Source organism: Aphelocoma coerulescens, chromosome 10, assembly GCF_041296385.1.
Source record: "Aphelocoma coerulescens isolate FSJ_1873_10779 chromosome 10, UR_Acoe_1.0, whole genome shotgun sequence".
NCBI classification, from domain to species: domain Eukaryota; kingdom Metazoa; phylum Chordata; class Aves; order Passeriformes; family Corvidae; genus Aphelocoma; species Aphelocoma coerulescens.
This window is the reverse complement of record NC_091024.1, coordinates 17,180,333-17,198,082: the sequence shown is the minus strand read 5'-3', so window position 1 is coordinate 17,198,082 and position 17,750 is coordinate 17,180,333. Positions and strand designations below refer to the sequence as shown.

The 17,750-nt window shown below is 39.1% G+C and overlaps 1 protein-coding gene across 4 annotated transcripts in view; it reads right to left on the bottom strand.

The window, feature by feature from the left end:
• Positions 1 to 17,750, bottom strand: part of USP3 (ubiquitin specific peptidase 3) — a 42,121-nt gene that overhangs the window by 11,462 nt on the left and 12,909 nt on the right. For all 4 annotated transcript variants that reach the window (XM_069026146.1, XM_069026148.1, XM_069026149.1 and 1 more), the window contains exons 2-7: positions 12,643 to 12,703; positions 10,747 to 10,878; positions 5,131 to 5,214; positions 3,422 to 3,503; positions 1,181 to 1,263; positions 502 to 615 (exon numbers count right to left, since the gene is read on the bottom strand). In XM_069026146.1, the coding sequence (XP_068882247.1) occupies positions 502 to 615; positions 1,181 to 1,263; positions 3,422 to 3,503; positions 5,131 to 5,214; positions 10,747 to 10,878; positions 12,643 to 12,703 (556 nt within the window). The remainder of the gene's footprint in view (positions 1 to 501; positions 616 to 1,180; positions 1,264 to 3,421; positions 3,504 to 5,130; positions 5,215 to 10,746; positions 10,879 to 12,642; positions 12,704 to 17,750) is intronic.

Sequence of the window (17,750 nt, the reverse complement as noted above, 5' to 3'; positions counted from 1 at the left end):
AAGACACACAGCTTAGAAAAATTACATTGCAGATGTTCAGGACTCACATGAACACCTATGCACTGTTTGCCATTTTAGTGCAGACTCTGCTAACATCATCCCTTTAACATTCGCTCAAACAACCTACAGATCGTGAATCACCTACTCCTGAATTTATTTTGTAGTAGTAGCAATATGTTGACTTGCTTGTCACATGTCCATGGCCCTATTTCAGCTGGAATTCAGTAGCATAACGTCTGCAGCACATATAAATAGGACTTCTTAACATGATTTAACATGTATGCTCCAGCACTACCTGATGTATGTGATTGCCTCTCCCAGCAGCACCAGACCTGTAACAGCAAGCTGCAAATGATACAAGTTTCTTTCTTTGTAGACAGCTATTCTTCCATGACTCCGTCCCCAGTGAATTTTGCAATATCAGAAGTGTACAGTGACCCCAGCAGCCCACATTTGCTGTTTCCTGCACAGCTCAGAGCTCACAAGGCACACACAGCTTACACATTGTTATCCCCCTGGCTCCTGGTGTGGTAAGTTCGCCGCCCTGCCGTCTTCCCATTTCTCAGCTCCACCGCAGGCAACTCTTTGAAGTAACAGCAAAACTGCTGAATGTTACTAGGAAAAAGGAAATAAGAATGAAATCCTTAAAGGGCAGAGAAAAAGGAGAATATTATTTATTCTGGAGCTAGTTCTTTTAAATGCATAAACACCACTTCATGCAGTGATAGAGGATGGCAATCACAAACAGTTCAAGAGACAAGAAATACTGTAGCAAATACTCATCTTCTGTAACCAACTGAGCAGATCTGAAAATACCACTGTCATCCCAACTTCCTAAAATAATTACATTTTGGCTCTGCTTTGACTAAGAGATACCCTGCCAGACTGAGCTATCATTTCCTAACAACCTAGACTGCATCTGCTGAGGAAGTTAATGCATTTCACCGGCCTCAGCAGTGAAGGGGCAGTCTCCTGTTCTGCCCAGGACATGTCGCGTTTCTTCTGGAACGCTACACCACAGGATGTGCCTCACACCATGAAACACAACTTCATCAACCCACACACACCCGCTCCTGCAAATCCAGGCACATTTCTGTCCAGTGGGAACTTGCCAAATTCACCTGTCCAATGCTACAGCACACAAGCTCCCTGAGAGGGGTGGGAGAGCTGTGGAAGGTACCTGAGCGACTGAAGGATTGCATTCATGAAACAAGTGTTCCCCAGGTTCCGGAGGCCTGTGGCACAAAGGGCAGTGGTGCTTCCCTAGAATGAGAACAGTTAAGTTAAAGAAAGATTTATCATTGCTCCACTACTTCCCTCCCTCCAGAGTCATCACAGTTGGATCGGCATAGATTTAAACAATAACCAACTACACTGAGTGCAGCTGCAAAGCCAAAGCAACCACCTCAACAGCTCAAACTGCCTTGAAGCTCCATCTTGACATAAAAATTGCTTCTTACTTATTCCTGTCAACAGAAAACTATACTACATCTTTTCCTGTGCAAATAAATCTAGAATAGGACAACACAGAGTTAGTCACAGGCTCTTACTGACAAGGATTTGTGTGTATGTATGTTAAATATTCACACTCCGATAGTGTTCAGTAAGAACTGGACAGCAATTTCCCTAGTGCCTTTGAAAAATGAAAGTACCAATCCTCATCCATCTTTTTCCATGCCGTGTGGCCACCTCCAGGTTGATTTTAAGTTGCCAGCACTAGTCTGAGTCTCAGTGGTGTTTTGTGGTGTCCAGAAGGGTTTTTGAAAAACAAGACAACAGCATTTATTTGGGGAATAAACAGTCAAGTTAGACTGTGCAAAGAAAAGGCAAAGTGTTGAAAAAAGAGAAGCAAAATATACACCATTTACAGCCTAGAACAATGAACCCACAGACAGGCTTGCTTTTTGACAAATTATCCCCAAGTTGGGTGGGGAGGAAAAGGAAGAGAAATGTGGACAATGTTGCGTTTATGATTCTAGAATCTGCAACACTTGGACACATTCCACTGTCTACAAAATATCACACTGGAAGTTCATCAAATTTCTGGGTATTCTTCATTGTTCTACCAGAATTTGAAAACTGGGCTATTTTTTAGTATCTCAAAGTGCAAACACCACAGTGTCCTGAACATATTCTTTTCTCACTCTTGCCCCAAGTGCCACAGCACTAATGCACACAGCAGTGCCCCTGCAGTTCTAGATAAGGATTCAACATGCCAAAAATAAAGAGATAATCTCTTGTTAGAGGCAATACTGAAGTATTAATAAAACTGACAAAACAGCACAGAGTAAGAAGAATAAAAGCAGCATTTAGTTCATGCTTTCTAATTCTTTCTTCTCCTTATCTAAATGTTGCCTGGAATTTTTCTTCTGGTTTTTACTGGCTTTGAGTTTTCCAGACAATGATGCTGTGTACTGTCATAGCAAGAAAGCCTCACTATTTCTCCCAGGCTTCCTCAATCTCTGCAAGACTGGGAAAGTACAAGAAGCATAAACAGCACATTCAGATAACCCTGAACTGATTATAGTAGTGCATTTTTTAAAGCAACTAAACCCCTCCAGACTTTACCAAACAGCAAGTGACTGCTTTGCTCCACCCTAGGCTCTTATTCCCATTCACATCCTCTTGGGCACTTGCTCCTATGGCTGAAGAAGCTGCTGCTCCAGCTCCCTTTGGTGACACTGCTGTCCCACAGCCCAAGAGCTCTGCTCCATCTCTCCCTCATTTTCCCAAGGGTGAAAATGAAGCAGTTGAATACAGCTGGGTCAGAATCTTCCCTCTCCACACTCAAAATCTAGGAGAAATTATGAAAATTATAAACTCCCTTAATCCCATCTGTGCAAAACAGAGTACATTTGATTTGGGACATTCTTTGTCTGGAAGAAACTATGCTGCCTGTCAGCCATCTAGCCAGGGCTGGATCCTCCTCTCCTGAGTGCTATTCTGCAGATCTGAAGCTAAAATAGCAGGAAGATGAAATGAGGAGAAGAAAAGCTTAAAAGCAGTCCATAGTTTCTCTTGAAAGCAAATTTTACTAAGCTCTTTTAAAAAACTGGTAATATTTTTTACTTTTTCCTAACAATTATTCTTAGTCTCCCCTCAAAAGAGTGTACCTCCTTCTTTGCCTTCTGCACCTGGGGGAATAAAAAAAATAAACAAAATACAAAAGCCCCTTGCCTGCTCAGAAAAGAAAAGCTCCACCTTGACATGAAGCCCTTCTAAAGTGCAGGGAAGCTCACAGTGTACATCAACAGAAATGCAGCAGTGTATCAACCATGCTTGTGTGTGAAGGGGCTTTTCTAGGTGTGTGGCCAGAAGATGCTAAAGTGCACCAAGCAGAATTTGGGTCTAGGCCAACTATAAACCTCAGCAGGTTTATAAAAACCCTTTAAACTCACTGTACCAGATCTGTTATACTTACATTTACTTTCAATAACTTGCTGTTCAGAGATGAGTTTTCCAATAGTTTTCTTTTCCTATGTCTCTCTGATGTAAAGGCTGAACTGTTGGAAAGCAATTAAAAGAGGTTATTTACCACAAAAACAAAGTATTGTGTGGAATGGACCAGATATAATCAACTCATGTTTAACAGTGATTCCATCTGTCACCAGTTGTCACTGACAGCAAACAGGCTCCCCAGTGCTGCAGAGTCTGAAAATGGGATGCACCTCCCTCAGGGCACAGCCCCACAGCCCACCAGGGAGTCAGAGCAGGATGTTCTGCCCAGGGATGTGTGCCCTCAAGCATGGCCTTATTAGCAGCTACTTATCATCTAAAATACTGATCTTTTTCCTAGGTCAAAGAAATAAAATACTTCTGTCAGGAGAATCGTCTAAGTCTTTAAGAATAGAACTTCCAAAAATCAGGACGAAGTTAAGTTACCAAAAGTCAAGAATACGTGGAATGTTAGCACTTGTGAATTATGGCTGACCTCTCTTACTTAAATAAAAATACATGAAGCTGTAACATTTCTGTAATACTAAGTGACAAAAATAATCATTTATTCTTTTGCACATCAATGGAAATTAATGTCCCCCTCAATTAAACTAGTTGATGATTTCTCTCTAATTTGATAGTGAAATCAGTTTGTTTCAGGGTTTGGGGTTTTGGTTGGTAGGTTTTTTCTTTTTTTTTTTTTTTTTTTTTTTTAGTTAAAAAGCCCTCCAAACATTCAAAAACCACCATTAGACAGAATGGGAGCCTGCACAGTATCATTTACCTCCCAAAAAGTTAAGATCTCCTGGACATTTCCAAAATACTCATGTGCACTTCTCATTATGCTTAAACATCTTTACATCTCATTATGTACCTGACAAGGCCACCAAAAGAAAATGGACAATAATTAAAATATCAATATAACCTACCAAATAATCGATACACTTAACTCAGGGAGGATCCAGACATTTCCCCAAATCACAGCAATTTCTTAGCAGGGTGGAACTCAGGGGCATCCTGATGTATTTGGAAGCACTGAATGAACGTGTATTTCTGCTTGGCATTATGTAAGATTTTCAGGCAAACTGTGCAAGCACTCTTTTCTCCCTAAGGACTGGCCACAGCACATACATCACCCAGATCAGATTATCTGCTTTCCAGTGGAACAGCACCAGTCAGAGGCAAAGGAAAAAATGTCTCTTCTGTACAGTTCTAAGTTCATAAGCCTTCTTAATCTTTTTGCTAGCAAATCAAACTATACAATTAATACGAAGACTACTTCCACCTGCACTTTTGCTTCAATTTCTCTGATAATAAAAGCTTATTGTGGTTTTTGGACAAAGCTATGACAACACTATCTCTTTCATTCTGAAAAATCTCTCTCATTTATATGGAAAAAGGCATTATTGTTTAGGTAGAAATAAAGCTAATTGATATCTAAATTACTGCATCATCATATGCTGCTTCTGTGAGATTCACTGTATAAGAAACAAGACATGAAATCAATTAAATCCATTTGTTCTGCACCTCTGCTTCTTAGCGATGAAAAAGTTTTTAAACACACAGTTCAAAGACACACAGAAGGATTAAGATACACATAATTAGATATATATACACACATGAAACAAACACCACTTAAATGATGCAGTATTACAAGTCTGCCCAAGGCAGTCTGGATGCAAACAAACTACTTACTTTTCCAAGTTCTGTAGGTGCTCTCTGACCTTCTGTACCAGGCCCAGCTTGGTATCATTGACTACAAAATCATCACAGCGGTAACTGCAAGAAAAGTATTTTTCAGAATATGCAAAGCACCTCAGTGAAGCAGATCAAACCACACAAGCCTATGTATGGGAAGCACCAAAGGGATCCATCCACTCAAAGATTATGAGGAGAACTTGGGATCACAACACCTCACACTGAGCTTGGTTTGCTCCCAGAATCCCCGTCCAGCAAAAGAGGGTACAGGCAATATCTTATTACATGGTTTTTCTTCTAGTTTAGTTCTTTACTAGAAATCAAAAGCATGATATACTGCCTGGCCCAAGGCAGAATTCCAGCTCAACAAAAACTCAAACAGTGTAACCAAGAGCAGACTCAGTAGTCTATCCATAGATTCATCAGAAAAGAACAACTGACACCTGGTAAACAGAACACAAAGCTTTTATTAATTTTTGAACTATTTTAACATTGTAAAGTTATCACTGAAACCTGAAGGCCTGAACAGATACACACAAAACATAAAAGTTGGTGCTATTGAAAAAACAGCAGGAAAGATGGACTAAGATCACCTGAGTTTTCCAAAGTCAGGCCAGAAGTCTGTGGCAACTTGTACCTCATGCTTAACCACAAATATCACTCCATCACTCATCAATTTCTGTACGTACTGTGAAGTATCAAATTACAGCTTCGAATTTTGGCAGACAAGTGAACATGTCCTGTGAGGAAAATTAACTTTGGATATGTTTAATATCAGAACTGTAACTACATCTCTCCTTTCCCTTTGGCACAAGACTGACTCAAACACAAAATACATCAACATCACCTCAGGCTACTCCTCTGCTGGAGCAAATCCACACTTGCTTCCTAATTTAACGAAGCTACTGACTTCAGGCACACAACTGGAATTCACAACACTGTTGCATAAATCTGCAGTAATGCCAGTGTTCCTTCGAACACTACATTGTTAAAAAGGTTACAGAGTTGAGAAAGTCTGTTCAGGACCTCTGATTTTTGCCACTAAGAAGAGAAATTAATATGACTCTCAAGCAGTTATGGGTACTTACACAAGATCTAGAAATTAGTAAGATTACCAGTAATGGAATTTTTTTTACATTTTTAAAGATGGCCACAGACCAAGTTAGTTTGGGAGGGGAAAGAAGTCTGTTAATATGCTGCTTTTTCAGCCGTGTCTTAGGTAGTCCTTGGCAGCTTTTTCAGCCACCTACAATGACCTAATGAGGTGCTCCTGCACTCCCACAGGACACCAGTCTCCCAGGCCAACCCTTGGAGCACACCAGCCCAGCCAGCTGAATACCCAGAGTGGGACACTCCTGAGCAAGAACACCCCAGCTACACCGGCACAGTTACACTGCTACTAATGCTGGACTAGCTACTGTTGAATGGAAGCAGGGAATGGAAGCCTCTATGGGAACTTACTGCTGAAAGATGATTAAATTGCTCCCATGACCTGAAGATCACATTAACCTTATTTTCACATACCAGTTTAGTACTTGCCCCAAGATGGAAGAGTAAAACCAAACACATCAGTAAATATCAGGGTCGTTCCAGCACTGGAAAAGTACTTGTAAGTTTCACTCAGAATCAAGACAAACTTCTATTTCTCTTTTTAATGAGCAGGTTTTTTAAACCACCTCTCTTGCAACACTGAGGATTCAGCATTACTATTAGAAATAACAGCATTACCTCCAATCTATTTTGGATAAACCAAGTAAACAGAGTGAGAAGTAGTTTATGTTTTAGTAACTTAAATTTGCTAAGCCCATACACCTTAAGGGTAAACTGCTGAGAAATTACATCCGATATGTGAAGCTGGCATTCAAAACAGATGTTTAATTTGTGATCCTCAGGATTATCGCAAATTAACAAACACGTTTTTTGCACACAGCAGCTCTACAATATGCTTTAACAGCAACAGCATGGAATAAATTCTATACCTTCCAGAGGGTCCCTTATATGGCTTAGGACAGTATTTTCCTCTATACACTCTATTTTTAGTACCTCTGCTACCTCCAAGGCCTGGTCTCTGCTGGCCTCATTTGCTTCTAAAATGGCAGCAAGCCAGTGGATGTATGCACTGGTGGGAAAAGGAGTGCTTAGTGCTGGTACAGTGCTTAGGAGGGACAAAACTTCATGCTGTGATTAAAAGCCCTGACTAGATTTGAAGAATTTGAAGGATAGGAAAAATTAAGAAAACCCAGGTTTCCTTAGTTATGCCAACACTTTATATGAGTAAACAAAGAGGTCGAGTTCTACTGTCTGGATAAAAGGCTTTTAACTCTTCTTATTTTCACTGATTGTAGAATGCAAAATAAGAGTACTAAGCAATCTCATTTTCCAATGCTCATGGCACCAGCACAGTAAGCCTGGTTTATTTTTTAAAGAGAACCATCCTCACAAAGACTAAATAAGAATTTTCCTAAGTCCTTGACAGTTGGTTATTTTTACACCAGCCAGGAACACACACACCCCCTGACACAACTGTGTCCCTTTAAGGGATAACAAGGACGGTAATGGGTGAGAAATCTGACCTGCAAACTGTGTCTGGGATTAAATGAACATAGGAAACATATTATGCAAATATATAAACAAGGCAGCCTTTCTTCTTCTGTGCCAACTGTCTGTGCACTAGCACAGAGAAAACCAATTTACAAGAGTCCTCTTTCAGGAAAGCAGGGTTCTTACACATATCATTTTACTTCTTGTGCACAAAAAACCAACTAACACAGCAGGGGAAAGCATCCTACGATAGCTTGAAGACAAAAAAGATCTGTACTTCTTGCAAACTCTTTGTGTGTAGTACTTTAGAACTAACTGAAAGGCTGATTACCTTCAAAAAGTGGAATTCAGGACTTTCTTTTTCTCAGCAGTTAAAGTCTCAAACGTAACTTAGTCTGAGGGTTTAGTATTGCATCTATTGTCTCAAAAGTGACCAAAGAATCAAGAAGAGAGTTGTACTCTCATAATAAATAGAATATTAACAAATTCTCTCAACTTTTTCACTGTTAAGACTGAGCAGTTGAATAGGAGGACAGAGTAAACAAACAACAAAACCCTCTGGAAAGACTGCATGACAGGTTATGACACGGCCAAAGGAAGACAAAGGATCAAATGCTGCCTTCTTAGAAAGCCCATACAGGCCTGCTCACTACTATTATCATGCAAGCCAACAAACATAGTAAATCGGGATCCATAGGATAAAAATGGAATAAGAGTATTCTACTCAACTTTGTGCAGTAAACACAACTGCAAATAAAAACATAAAAGCCAGCACTGCATCAAAATATTTCCATTATTTTTAGAGTAGAAGTAAAATTCAATTAAGTCGTAGGATGGTATTTTATTGACTTTCAAATTATTGAGGCAGCCCACACCAGTAGCATAAAATATCCATCTTTACATAAAAGTTCACTTAAAAGAACCACCATGGCATAAACTTAGCAATGTCTACTGGATTCATGTCCACACTAAAGCTAACAAAACAGCCTTTTCAAACTCACTCTCCACAATAGCTAATTATGTCTCAACTTTACCCAACTATTTGCTTTAACTGGCACCACTATTTGACAGCAGCCTCCACAGTACTGTCCAAAATAAAGGGGGAAAAGTTGATCTGAATGCCTTCTGCTTCATCTTTAAACTTCTGTGCTCATTTCAACTAGGTGCAGTAACAAATTCAAGTATCTTTTTCTGATTATCATGAGGGAAAAACCTGAAATATACTAAATGAAAACAAAGATAAACTGCTTTTGAAACTTGTTCAGCTTCACATTAGCACAGGAGTTATAATTTGCTGGTGAATTACCCACAACAGGAACTCCCCAAGGCAAAGCTGGCTACAATTAGTTCCAGTTCATCCAGAGATGACTCAGCCTCGACTACAGCAGAAAAGACATCATATCACATGCTAAACTGCTTCCCTCGTGTGCTACCAGAAACATGTGCCTCCCCCAGGTGCAGGTCTGCCTGCCCCTCACCAGCACAGCTGGGGTCAGTAACAGATCCCACAGCCCCCTGTCTGGCTGCTGGTATTTTGTAATGCCCACACGGGGTTTGGGATAAGGTCAGCAGGGTGCTCAGACTTATCCTGCTGATAAGGTCAGCCAGCAGGATGCTGCTGTAACTCATCAAGCCTCAGCAAGTTCAGAACACTATTTGTCATAATGGAGATATAATCAAGACTTCAATACCCCACTAAAATTCCTCCACAGATTATTACCTTCAGAATGACTAGAAGACAGGGCATAATTCAAACAAAACAAAAAGCCACAACATAGAACTCAGCTCCTACCTGTATTAATTGGGAAAGTGAAACTAGCTTCCCACAGGTGTTGCAATGCTGGTAACCTGTGCACATGTATCCCTTAGAAAACTTGCCTGTTTTCTCACAAGAGCAGATAAAAATGCTGGCCATTAAAATAAAATGCAAATAAAAGCAAAATTCCCCTACATCACAAAGCTACTCCAACCTTTCTTCTATGTTTAAATGCCTAAAGCTGCTTGCACCATCTGAGCAGCTTTTGAGTTGCTCCAAACATTTCTTCAGGTGAAATCACTTAACTGGGGTTTTACTTGCAGGGGATAAAAGTATGTGTTACAGAAGCATTCCTCATAAAATTGGATACCCAAACTTCAACAAACAGATTTTTTTCCTGATGGACTACCCAAAAGACTCCCAATTATTTGAACAAAATACCCATTAGAGGAGCTACATACCCAGTAATTTTACAAGACCATAACAGGGATTTCCCGAGATTTACCACTGTTCAAACCCACACTGCACAAGTAACACCACGTAGGAAACCATGGAGCACCTGCAAATGGGGAAGCACCTGTCAACAGGTTTGCTTAAGGGGGAAGAGGATGGAGGATGCTGAGAGGCAAAAAGCAGTGCTCTCCACTGACTCCCGGTCTGTGCCCTCTGGGGAACAAGGACAGTGGGGAATCCAACATTAGCAGCATCAATATTAAGTTTCCCTAAACAGTGCTTATCACACTCCAAGAACCCCACAGAAGGAATCAGCCCAGGTCATTGTGCTATTTAAAGAAACATTTCTGATTCTTCTCCTTACTCTTGCCAGAGACCTGATGCTGCTTCCCAACAGGATCCATCACTTTCCCAGACTCACAGAAGGTACACATACAAACACAACTCGAGTTCAGATCTCTTGGGCAGGAACTACAGTGTAATACTTTACTTTCTGAATCCTGACAAATAAAGTATATGTGAAAGGCTTCCACCAGCTTGATGGAAGGAGTAACTACAACCAAACAGCTTTCACAATTAAGAGGTTTGGGTCTCCACATACCCCAAAGCAAACAGAAGCAACTCCAAACCCCACAGCACTTATTTCGAAAAGTTTCTTCTGTTTAAGTCAGTTGATGTGTAAGAGTTTAGCCACAGCCAGTGCTACAATGCACATGCAAAAGCAGAGTGTTCTAAAAATACAGGTCTGGAAATCAAAAGATGAAATGTTCAAAAATGTGTGTAATATAATGTTGCACAAGAGTCTGATGTTTTCACCTTCTAGAATATAAAAAGTTGTCAAATTACAGTATTTAAACCCTTACCAGTATGTACTGTAACTACTGCAATCCATACACACAGTATGCTGAACTTTCTCCTGTTTATCTGTTTTCTTATGATTGGTCATAGGAATCTGTGCATCTTCGTAATGCTTTTTTGCATGGCCATTCACATATCTAAAATAAATGAAAAAGAAATAAGTTTATACTTCTAAACAGCTAATTAACATTCATTTAAAAAATAGGAATAAAAAAGGCATCCAATATTTACACAGGCATTAAAAAAGACAATTCACTTGTGTGAAAACACTGGTTAAATTTTCCAACATTTTCCCCCTTTACTCTCTCATGTGGTCCAAATTAGTCCCTCCATCTCCTTGTACCAAATCCCAGGATGTGTGCTCTTAACAGTCTAATGCACTTCCACAGCTGAGAAAATCCTAAACTCCCTTTATCCATATCTGTAAGTGCAGGTAGTCCATACTGCTTTCCCATATACTCTTCTTAATGCTCTACCTTTTTTCCCCCCCAGCACTTGTGTTTGGGATCCCTTTAAGAGAATGCTGACCCCCGTCTGAAAGCACCCCCATTTTCAGCTTTCCAATTTTGCAGCATGATTTAATGTTACAGTCATCGAGTTCATGAACTTGAAGGGCTCTGGAGCTTGTGGTTACATAAGGGAATAAGAAATCTAAAATCCTGCGGCTCTTTTGCTGACACAATGAGCATTTTCATGCCCAAAGTCTGAGATACAGGAAATTAAGCACCTTTAATTAAAAAAAAAAAGTGCCCTTATAAATGCAAGAGCCCCAAGGTATATTAAATCTTCTCATTCAATTATTTTCCATTCTAAGGATGGGAGCAGTTTGGAAAGACAAAACAAACTGCATAAATAACTGACTCAATGTCTACCAACTGCATGTAAGAAGGGCCATTTGTGGACAGTAATAATATTTTTTTTAAGATTAGCAACAATTAAAATATTCCAATTATTTATTTCATACCATGAAGTATTTCCTGCTCTCTTAGGTCTCACCAAGTATAAATTTATTAAATAAATAAATAGAGGGGAAAAAACGGTTGGTGTCAAAAATTCTAAGATACATTATTAAAACTGCGGCACTTACTGCTACCCAGATAAAAAAAAACAAACCTTGAGTTTATTCAATCCACTTAAAAAGATGAAGTCACTAAGTTTAATGATGCTTTCCCAGAATAACAGCACACCAACACATATGTTACCCAACAGATGAAAACATGTTCGCATCTCAGACACTGTCTAAATGTCCACAATAACTGCATCCCATTAGTATGTGCATCTCAAACTTTTATGTAGCAGCACATTTTCTACAATTATCCTGACGTATAAATAACAGCATTGACTGTATCATTCATCTACAATGTATTTGGAGTACTTGAACTAATACAGACATCAAGCAGGTGTAGCCTGAAGGAATTCTGATGGCAGCTAGTTCTTACATGCTATGGCAATAACTTTAGGTCCAAAACTACACTGCAGTACATTTAAGCTATTTTCAGTCTCAGCTGAATAGTTGCTGTTTCTCTCAAAATAAGATGTGCCAACCTGTGGCTTTCCAACAATTTTTACTTGGGTTTATCTTATCACAAAAGAAACATCTTCCACAGAATGCAACTTTACAATAAATCACCAGTTCTCCAGACACTTTTTGAACTGAGCAGTCACATTTACTGTCCACTTTACTTGAAAAACCCAATGAAATAAAACCCCCATATCCTGAGTATAATCTCTGGACTCTCATAAGGTAGCAAAGAACCACGTTAAGCATAAACATACAATGTTAAATCAGATAATAAAAGGCTTATTTCAGGGAAATTTTGAATGAACTGTCTCAGAGTCAAGCAACAAAGGAGAGAGATAGAAGTCTGATTAAAAGACTTGCACACTAACATTGTACCCACCTTCCACAATGGACACTCGAACACGTCAGACAGACCCAGGGACTCTTATTTGACCGGCACACTATAAAAGATTTAAAAAAAAAAAAAGGGTTAAATGAATGAAGTCTACTTGATTTTAAAATACAATACAAAAAAAAATCAGAAGGACAAAAACACTGGTAAAGCTTCTGATTTTTTCTTTTGGCTTTTAATAAGACAGTCCAGTGAACACAGGATAAAAAGCTATAGCACTTCTGTTTCATAAAACTTGTTCTACAAGAAACCATTTTAAAGAAGGCATTGCAAGAAAGCCTGGCAATCTGATAAGAAGCACAGAGAATAAATTACTGTGCAATGCATGATAATCCACACCGTTTATACAATGTGTATTCCTACTCTGCAGTGCAGATAAAGAACTTATCCATAATGACTTCACCCTAAACATAACACCAATGCTGTGCTTCACAATCTACTCAAGACATCAGAAGATGTTATCTAAGTTTTTGGCTGTCAGATGTTAAGTCTAGAAAATTTAAAACATGGATGTTTAAAGCTAAAGGGCTTAAACAAAAACAATGGCAAATACTAAAAAAAGATGAAACACCATCCCCAGGGTAGAGCCATAGAAATGGGATATTCCAACTCTAATTCTAACCCAGAAGCAGGTCACTGAAAGAGGGATGCTATGAAATACAGCACTTAGATTTGAATGAAATAAAATTGTTAACTATCCATTACCACAAAATTTACAAAAATAATATTACACTTTGAAATACCCAACTAATATGATGAGAAAACTAAAATAAAACATTAAGTGCACAGCTACAAGGGCAGAAAACAAAAATAAAATACTACTTTGATTATTCCCAAAATACAAAAGGGTATGATACCAGACAATTTTTCTACACAATATAGATTTCTGCTGCTTGGAGCAGCCAGTCAAGAGAGTCACAGAGGAAAGAGAAGACATTGGGAACATGAAGGCCTGTGAAGCCAGCGGGTAGAAAGACAAAGAGAAGAGGACTGACACTGGTTGTACATGTAAATTACTTATATTGTTATTTATTGTGGGAAAGCATGAGAACAGCCTTCCCCTTCTGGAGTCACATCTTAAAACAAGAACTGAAGCAGCATAGAAGCTGCTCCAGGGTAGGCTCAATCTGAGAAGGCTAATTCAGGACTTGCAGCAAAACTCAAAATACGGTTCACCAAGCTATGAACCATGGTACACAGCAAACTGTTAAGATCAAAGACTATCAGAGAACACCAAGCTAAGAAAAGTCATTTCTTTATCAAATTAAATGTTCATTAAAAAGGAAGGGGTCAATTTTGAAACAGCAGAGAACCGACAAGCTTAGCTATTTAGAAGAACTAATATATTTTTCCACTACCAGATTTTACCTTTTTGATTTAAATCGGATGGAAAAAATAAAGAGTACACTGCTTTTTAAACAACTGGGTTTTGAATCTGAATTTATTATTACAAATAGCTGTTGTATGTCAACTCAAAAGCTAAATCCAAGGCATGTTTAAAATGACAATGTTACCGAACTATGTGGGGGGGGGGGGGGGGGAAAGGCACATTCTCCAGAAGTATTTTTTGAAGTAAGTACTTTAAACTCTCCAGTCAAGACTCCAGAACTGGTTCCTTCGGCTGCTTTACTTGAGAAACACATTTTTTCATATGTCTTAGTTTTCCGGCATTGGTTCTCCAAAACTCAATTTTTCTATTTCTAAAGCTGTTTATTCCCACAGCTGTGATGGTCATCTTGCAATAGATAGAAGGCAGCCAGGTAGAGCTGTTTTGGTTTACATTTCAAGTCAGGAACATGGAAGAAGTTTGTCTAATTTGACCAAAATGTTACTGAGAAACCCAAAATTTAACACTGGCAAACAGAAGAGAAAGGAAAAATCTTAAACAGCCATTATCAATTAAAAATGGGCTAAAGGAACCACTGGTCTACCCTGATACAATTTTATTTGCTTGAATTTCACAAACTGCAATGTAAAATATGAACCAGAAGGAAAGAAAAATAAGCCAAAACCATTCATGCACTTAATCTGTGTTCAAATGCTGCATGAACAAAGCACTACCCTACACTTTCCATGCCAGGAACATTAAAAGGTCTTCCTAGCATTAAAATCCTAACAGAAATCTCCCACTTTGAAATCACATGTTTGCTTTCACTATGTCATCATCTATGCATGGAAATGGTTCTCAACCAGTAGGTCAAAGCATTATGATGGAAACTGTTACTCCTACTTTCCACCCCTACCAGACAATTACAATTTCACATTAAGGTACTTTAAATACCTGTACTGCTTGTTTGTCAAGTGTTGAATTACACCAAAGTAGTGCTCATTCTGCAGGTTTAAATGTTCTGCACAAAGTCAGCAAACAAGTCCAACTTCTGCACAATGCCAAAAAAATCACATACACTAAAATTTTCCATCTTTCATATCAGGGAATAGGAAAAGATGGCTCATTTGTTTACTTTAACTTTTAGGAAGAACTTTGGTCCAATTGCATCACATCAGAAATGTGTAGTTTATCTTCTGCACAAACATCTCCACCCACAAAGAACTCATACCACATGGAAGTGACTCCCACTAAGATAAAACACAGAATCCAGTATTAAATCTGTGACCTCTGTTAAATTAAATTGCTCTGTTCTCAGAGAATTACACAATTGATTTTTTAACACATTGCTGAAGACTGCATTTTGTATTTCTCTGAGGCTGGCTCAGTAGATGAAAGCCTGGCTCTCCAGGTATTCCTCAGTGCAGATCCTGAAGCAGTCACCATTTGCTACTTAATAAATTTAATTACACTGGAAGTTTCAGGCATTAATCAGGATTCTATCAAGACAGGCACCATGAAATGCACAGCAAAATCACAAGTCACTGTCCAGAACTACCTATAATCTAAATTAGAGGTAGACAGTTTGGCTTCCTATGTAAAGACACTGCACATTATTCCTTTCAAATGGGGTACTGACAAGAATGCAGTAGGCTTCAAAGTAGACCAGAACTGAGAGGGAGAGATCCATAGCAAATCCTCCTCAATTCAAAAGAACATTACACAGCCCTGGAAGTTGACCCTTAAAACAGACTTGGGTGTTCTGGACTTTCAGGTCAGACAGTTACACTAAATCATGAGGAAAGACTTTCAAACCCATTTGTATAGCTACAGATGTATTCCTTCCATAACCAGTTTTCCAACTGGGATTTGGGCACTTGGCTTGCTTTTGTTTTAGCACTACTTAAAAAAGAGAGGGGTGCATTACATTAGCATCCCTTACTTTGGATTAAAATTATGTTCAAACACTGTAACTACATAAAAAAAATTATCTGCCTTATTTAGTGGTATATAGACCAAGGAACACTGGCTGCTTTCTCAGCTTGAACAAAAGTTTGGCTACTGAAACAGTTTACCAACTGCCTCAATTTGCTGTATTTTTAAAAAAATTCCAGTGGTCAGGCAAAGACAATACTTAAGTGTCAAAAGAAAAGGGAAAGCAAAGCTGCAATGCCACAATCTCATCTGAGGCATTGCCATTTGCCACTTTATATCAAAATAATCTTATTCAGAAGCTCAGAAACACAATTTTTCATCATATAATAGGAAGAATTCTTTTACATAATGATTTCTCTAAGTAAAACTTGAATACTGATTTGTTACACAGTTTACAAAGCCCTCTCTAAATGAAGGGGAGTACCAATCTATCCCCAGGAGAGCAAAGACTCATACATAACTTTGGGAACACTCAGAGACATCCATGCAGCTTCCACTTTTGTAAGTCAACTGGGTAAGGTTCACTGAGTTATGCCAAGTAGAATGAACAAAATATGGTTAATCAGTTTGGTGTTCTCACCACAGGGTCCCCCACCCCATCCTACCCCATGATCATGCAAATATGTACTTCTCATGCTTATTTTTTTTCTTGTTGAAAACCGACTCCAAGTGCACTCTTGCGAAGCGTGAATGCTCCTGGCAAACTCTGCATTTCTTACACAGCAAAGATGCAGACTGCCACTGAAGGAAAGTTACAGACACGTAAAAGTATACAACCTGTGAAATTAATGGGTTTGTTTAAACAGCACACTGCATAGCTGAGAAACTGGCAATAGAAAAAAGCAGCAGGAAGAGGAAGAGACAAACAGGAAGCAGTTTTTGTAAAGCAGCCAAGTTCAGAAACCTGCAAGATGCAGTGTCCACCAGAGACCTGGCAGCAGCACAGCCACAGTGCGAGTGACCCCGGGCCAGAGCTGCTACAGAACTGTGCTTACAGCCAGGGTTTAAAATAGCCCTTCATTGCACCACTAAAGAAAAGGTCACAGAATATCAGCACATTAAGAGCAATACTTTGGTCCTTCTGTTAAAAGCACATTGAATAGAAACAAGATTAGGGTCACTAAACTGTTTCAAACAGTCCCCACAGCCTTTACCAGACATCCTGGGCTTTGCTCTGAAAAGGAGCTATAGCAGCACTCCCACGTTACTGGCCCAATTATACACTTCAATAGCACAGTGACCTGCACAGAAACATCTCCGGACTAACAGACCTCTGGTCAGTTCACTTTATGTTCACACAGTAGATATGTGAACATTATGTTCACATAGTTTCAGCTATACTGAAACAAGCTAAACTGTAAAAAAAAAACAAACAAAAAAAAACCAAAACAAAAAACACCACTGTTGCTCCACTCAGGAAGAAGGAACAGTACTTACATACTTGTGGTGTCAGTGGTACACTGACACTGTGCTGAGAAAATCATCCCACAAACACGTGCACTTGGTGACAAAGGCATACAATATGCTACTTAAGTACAGCATGTTGCACATACAACATGTAACACACGTGCCTATCAAAAAAATCCACAAGAATACTGTTACAAGAAATGGACTACTTTTCCTTTCCCATACCTTTCACTTGATTTTGCCTTAAAAATCCCTCAGTGTCCTGTTTAATTATGATTTAGTAGGCAGACTTCCATTTTTCCCCTTAAAGAACCTGACAACTGAAGCAAAAAAGAGCTGGGCAGTCTCCATTAGCAACCTGTGAAGAAAAAAGCAGCAACAACCCACACACCAAAATGAGAAAACCCTTCTTTGTAAAACACAACCC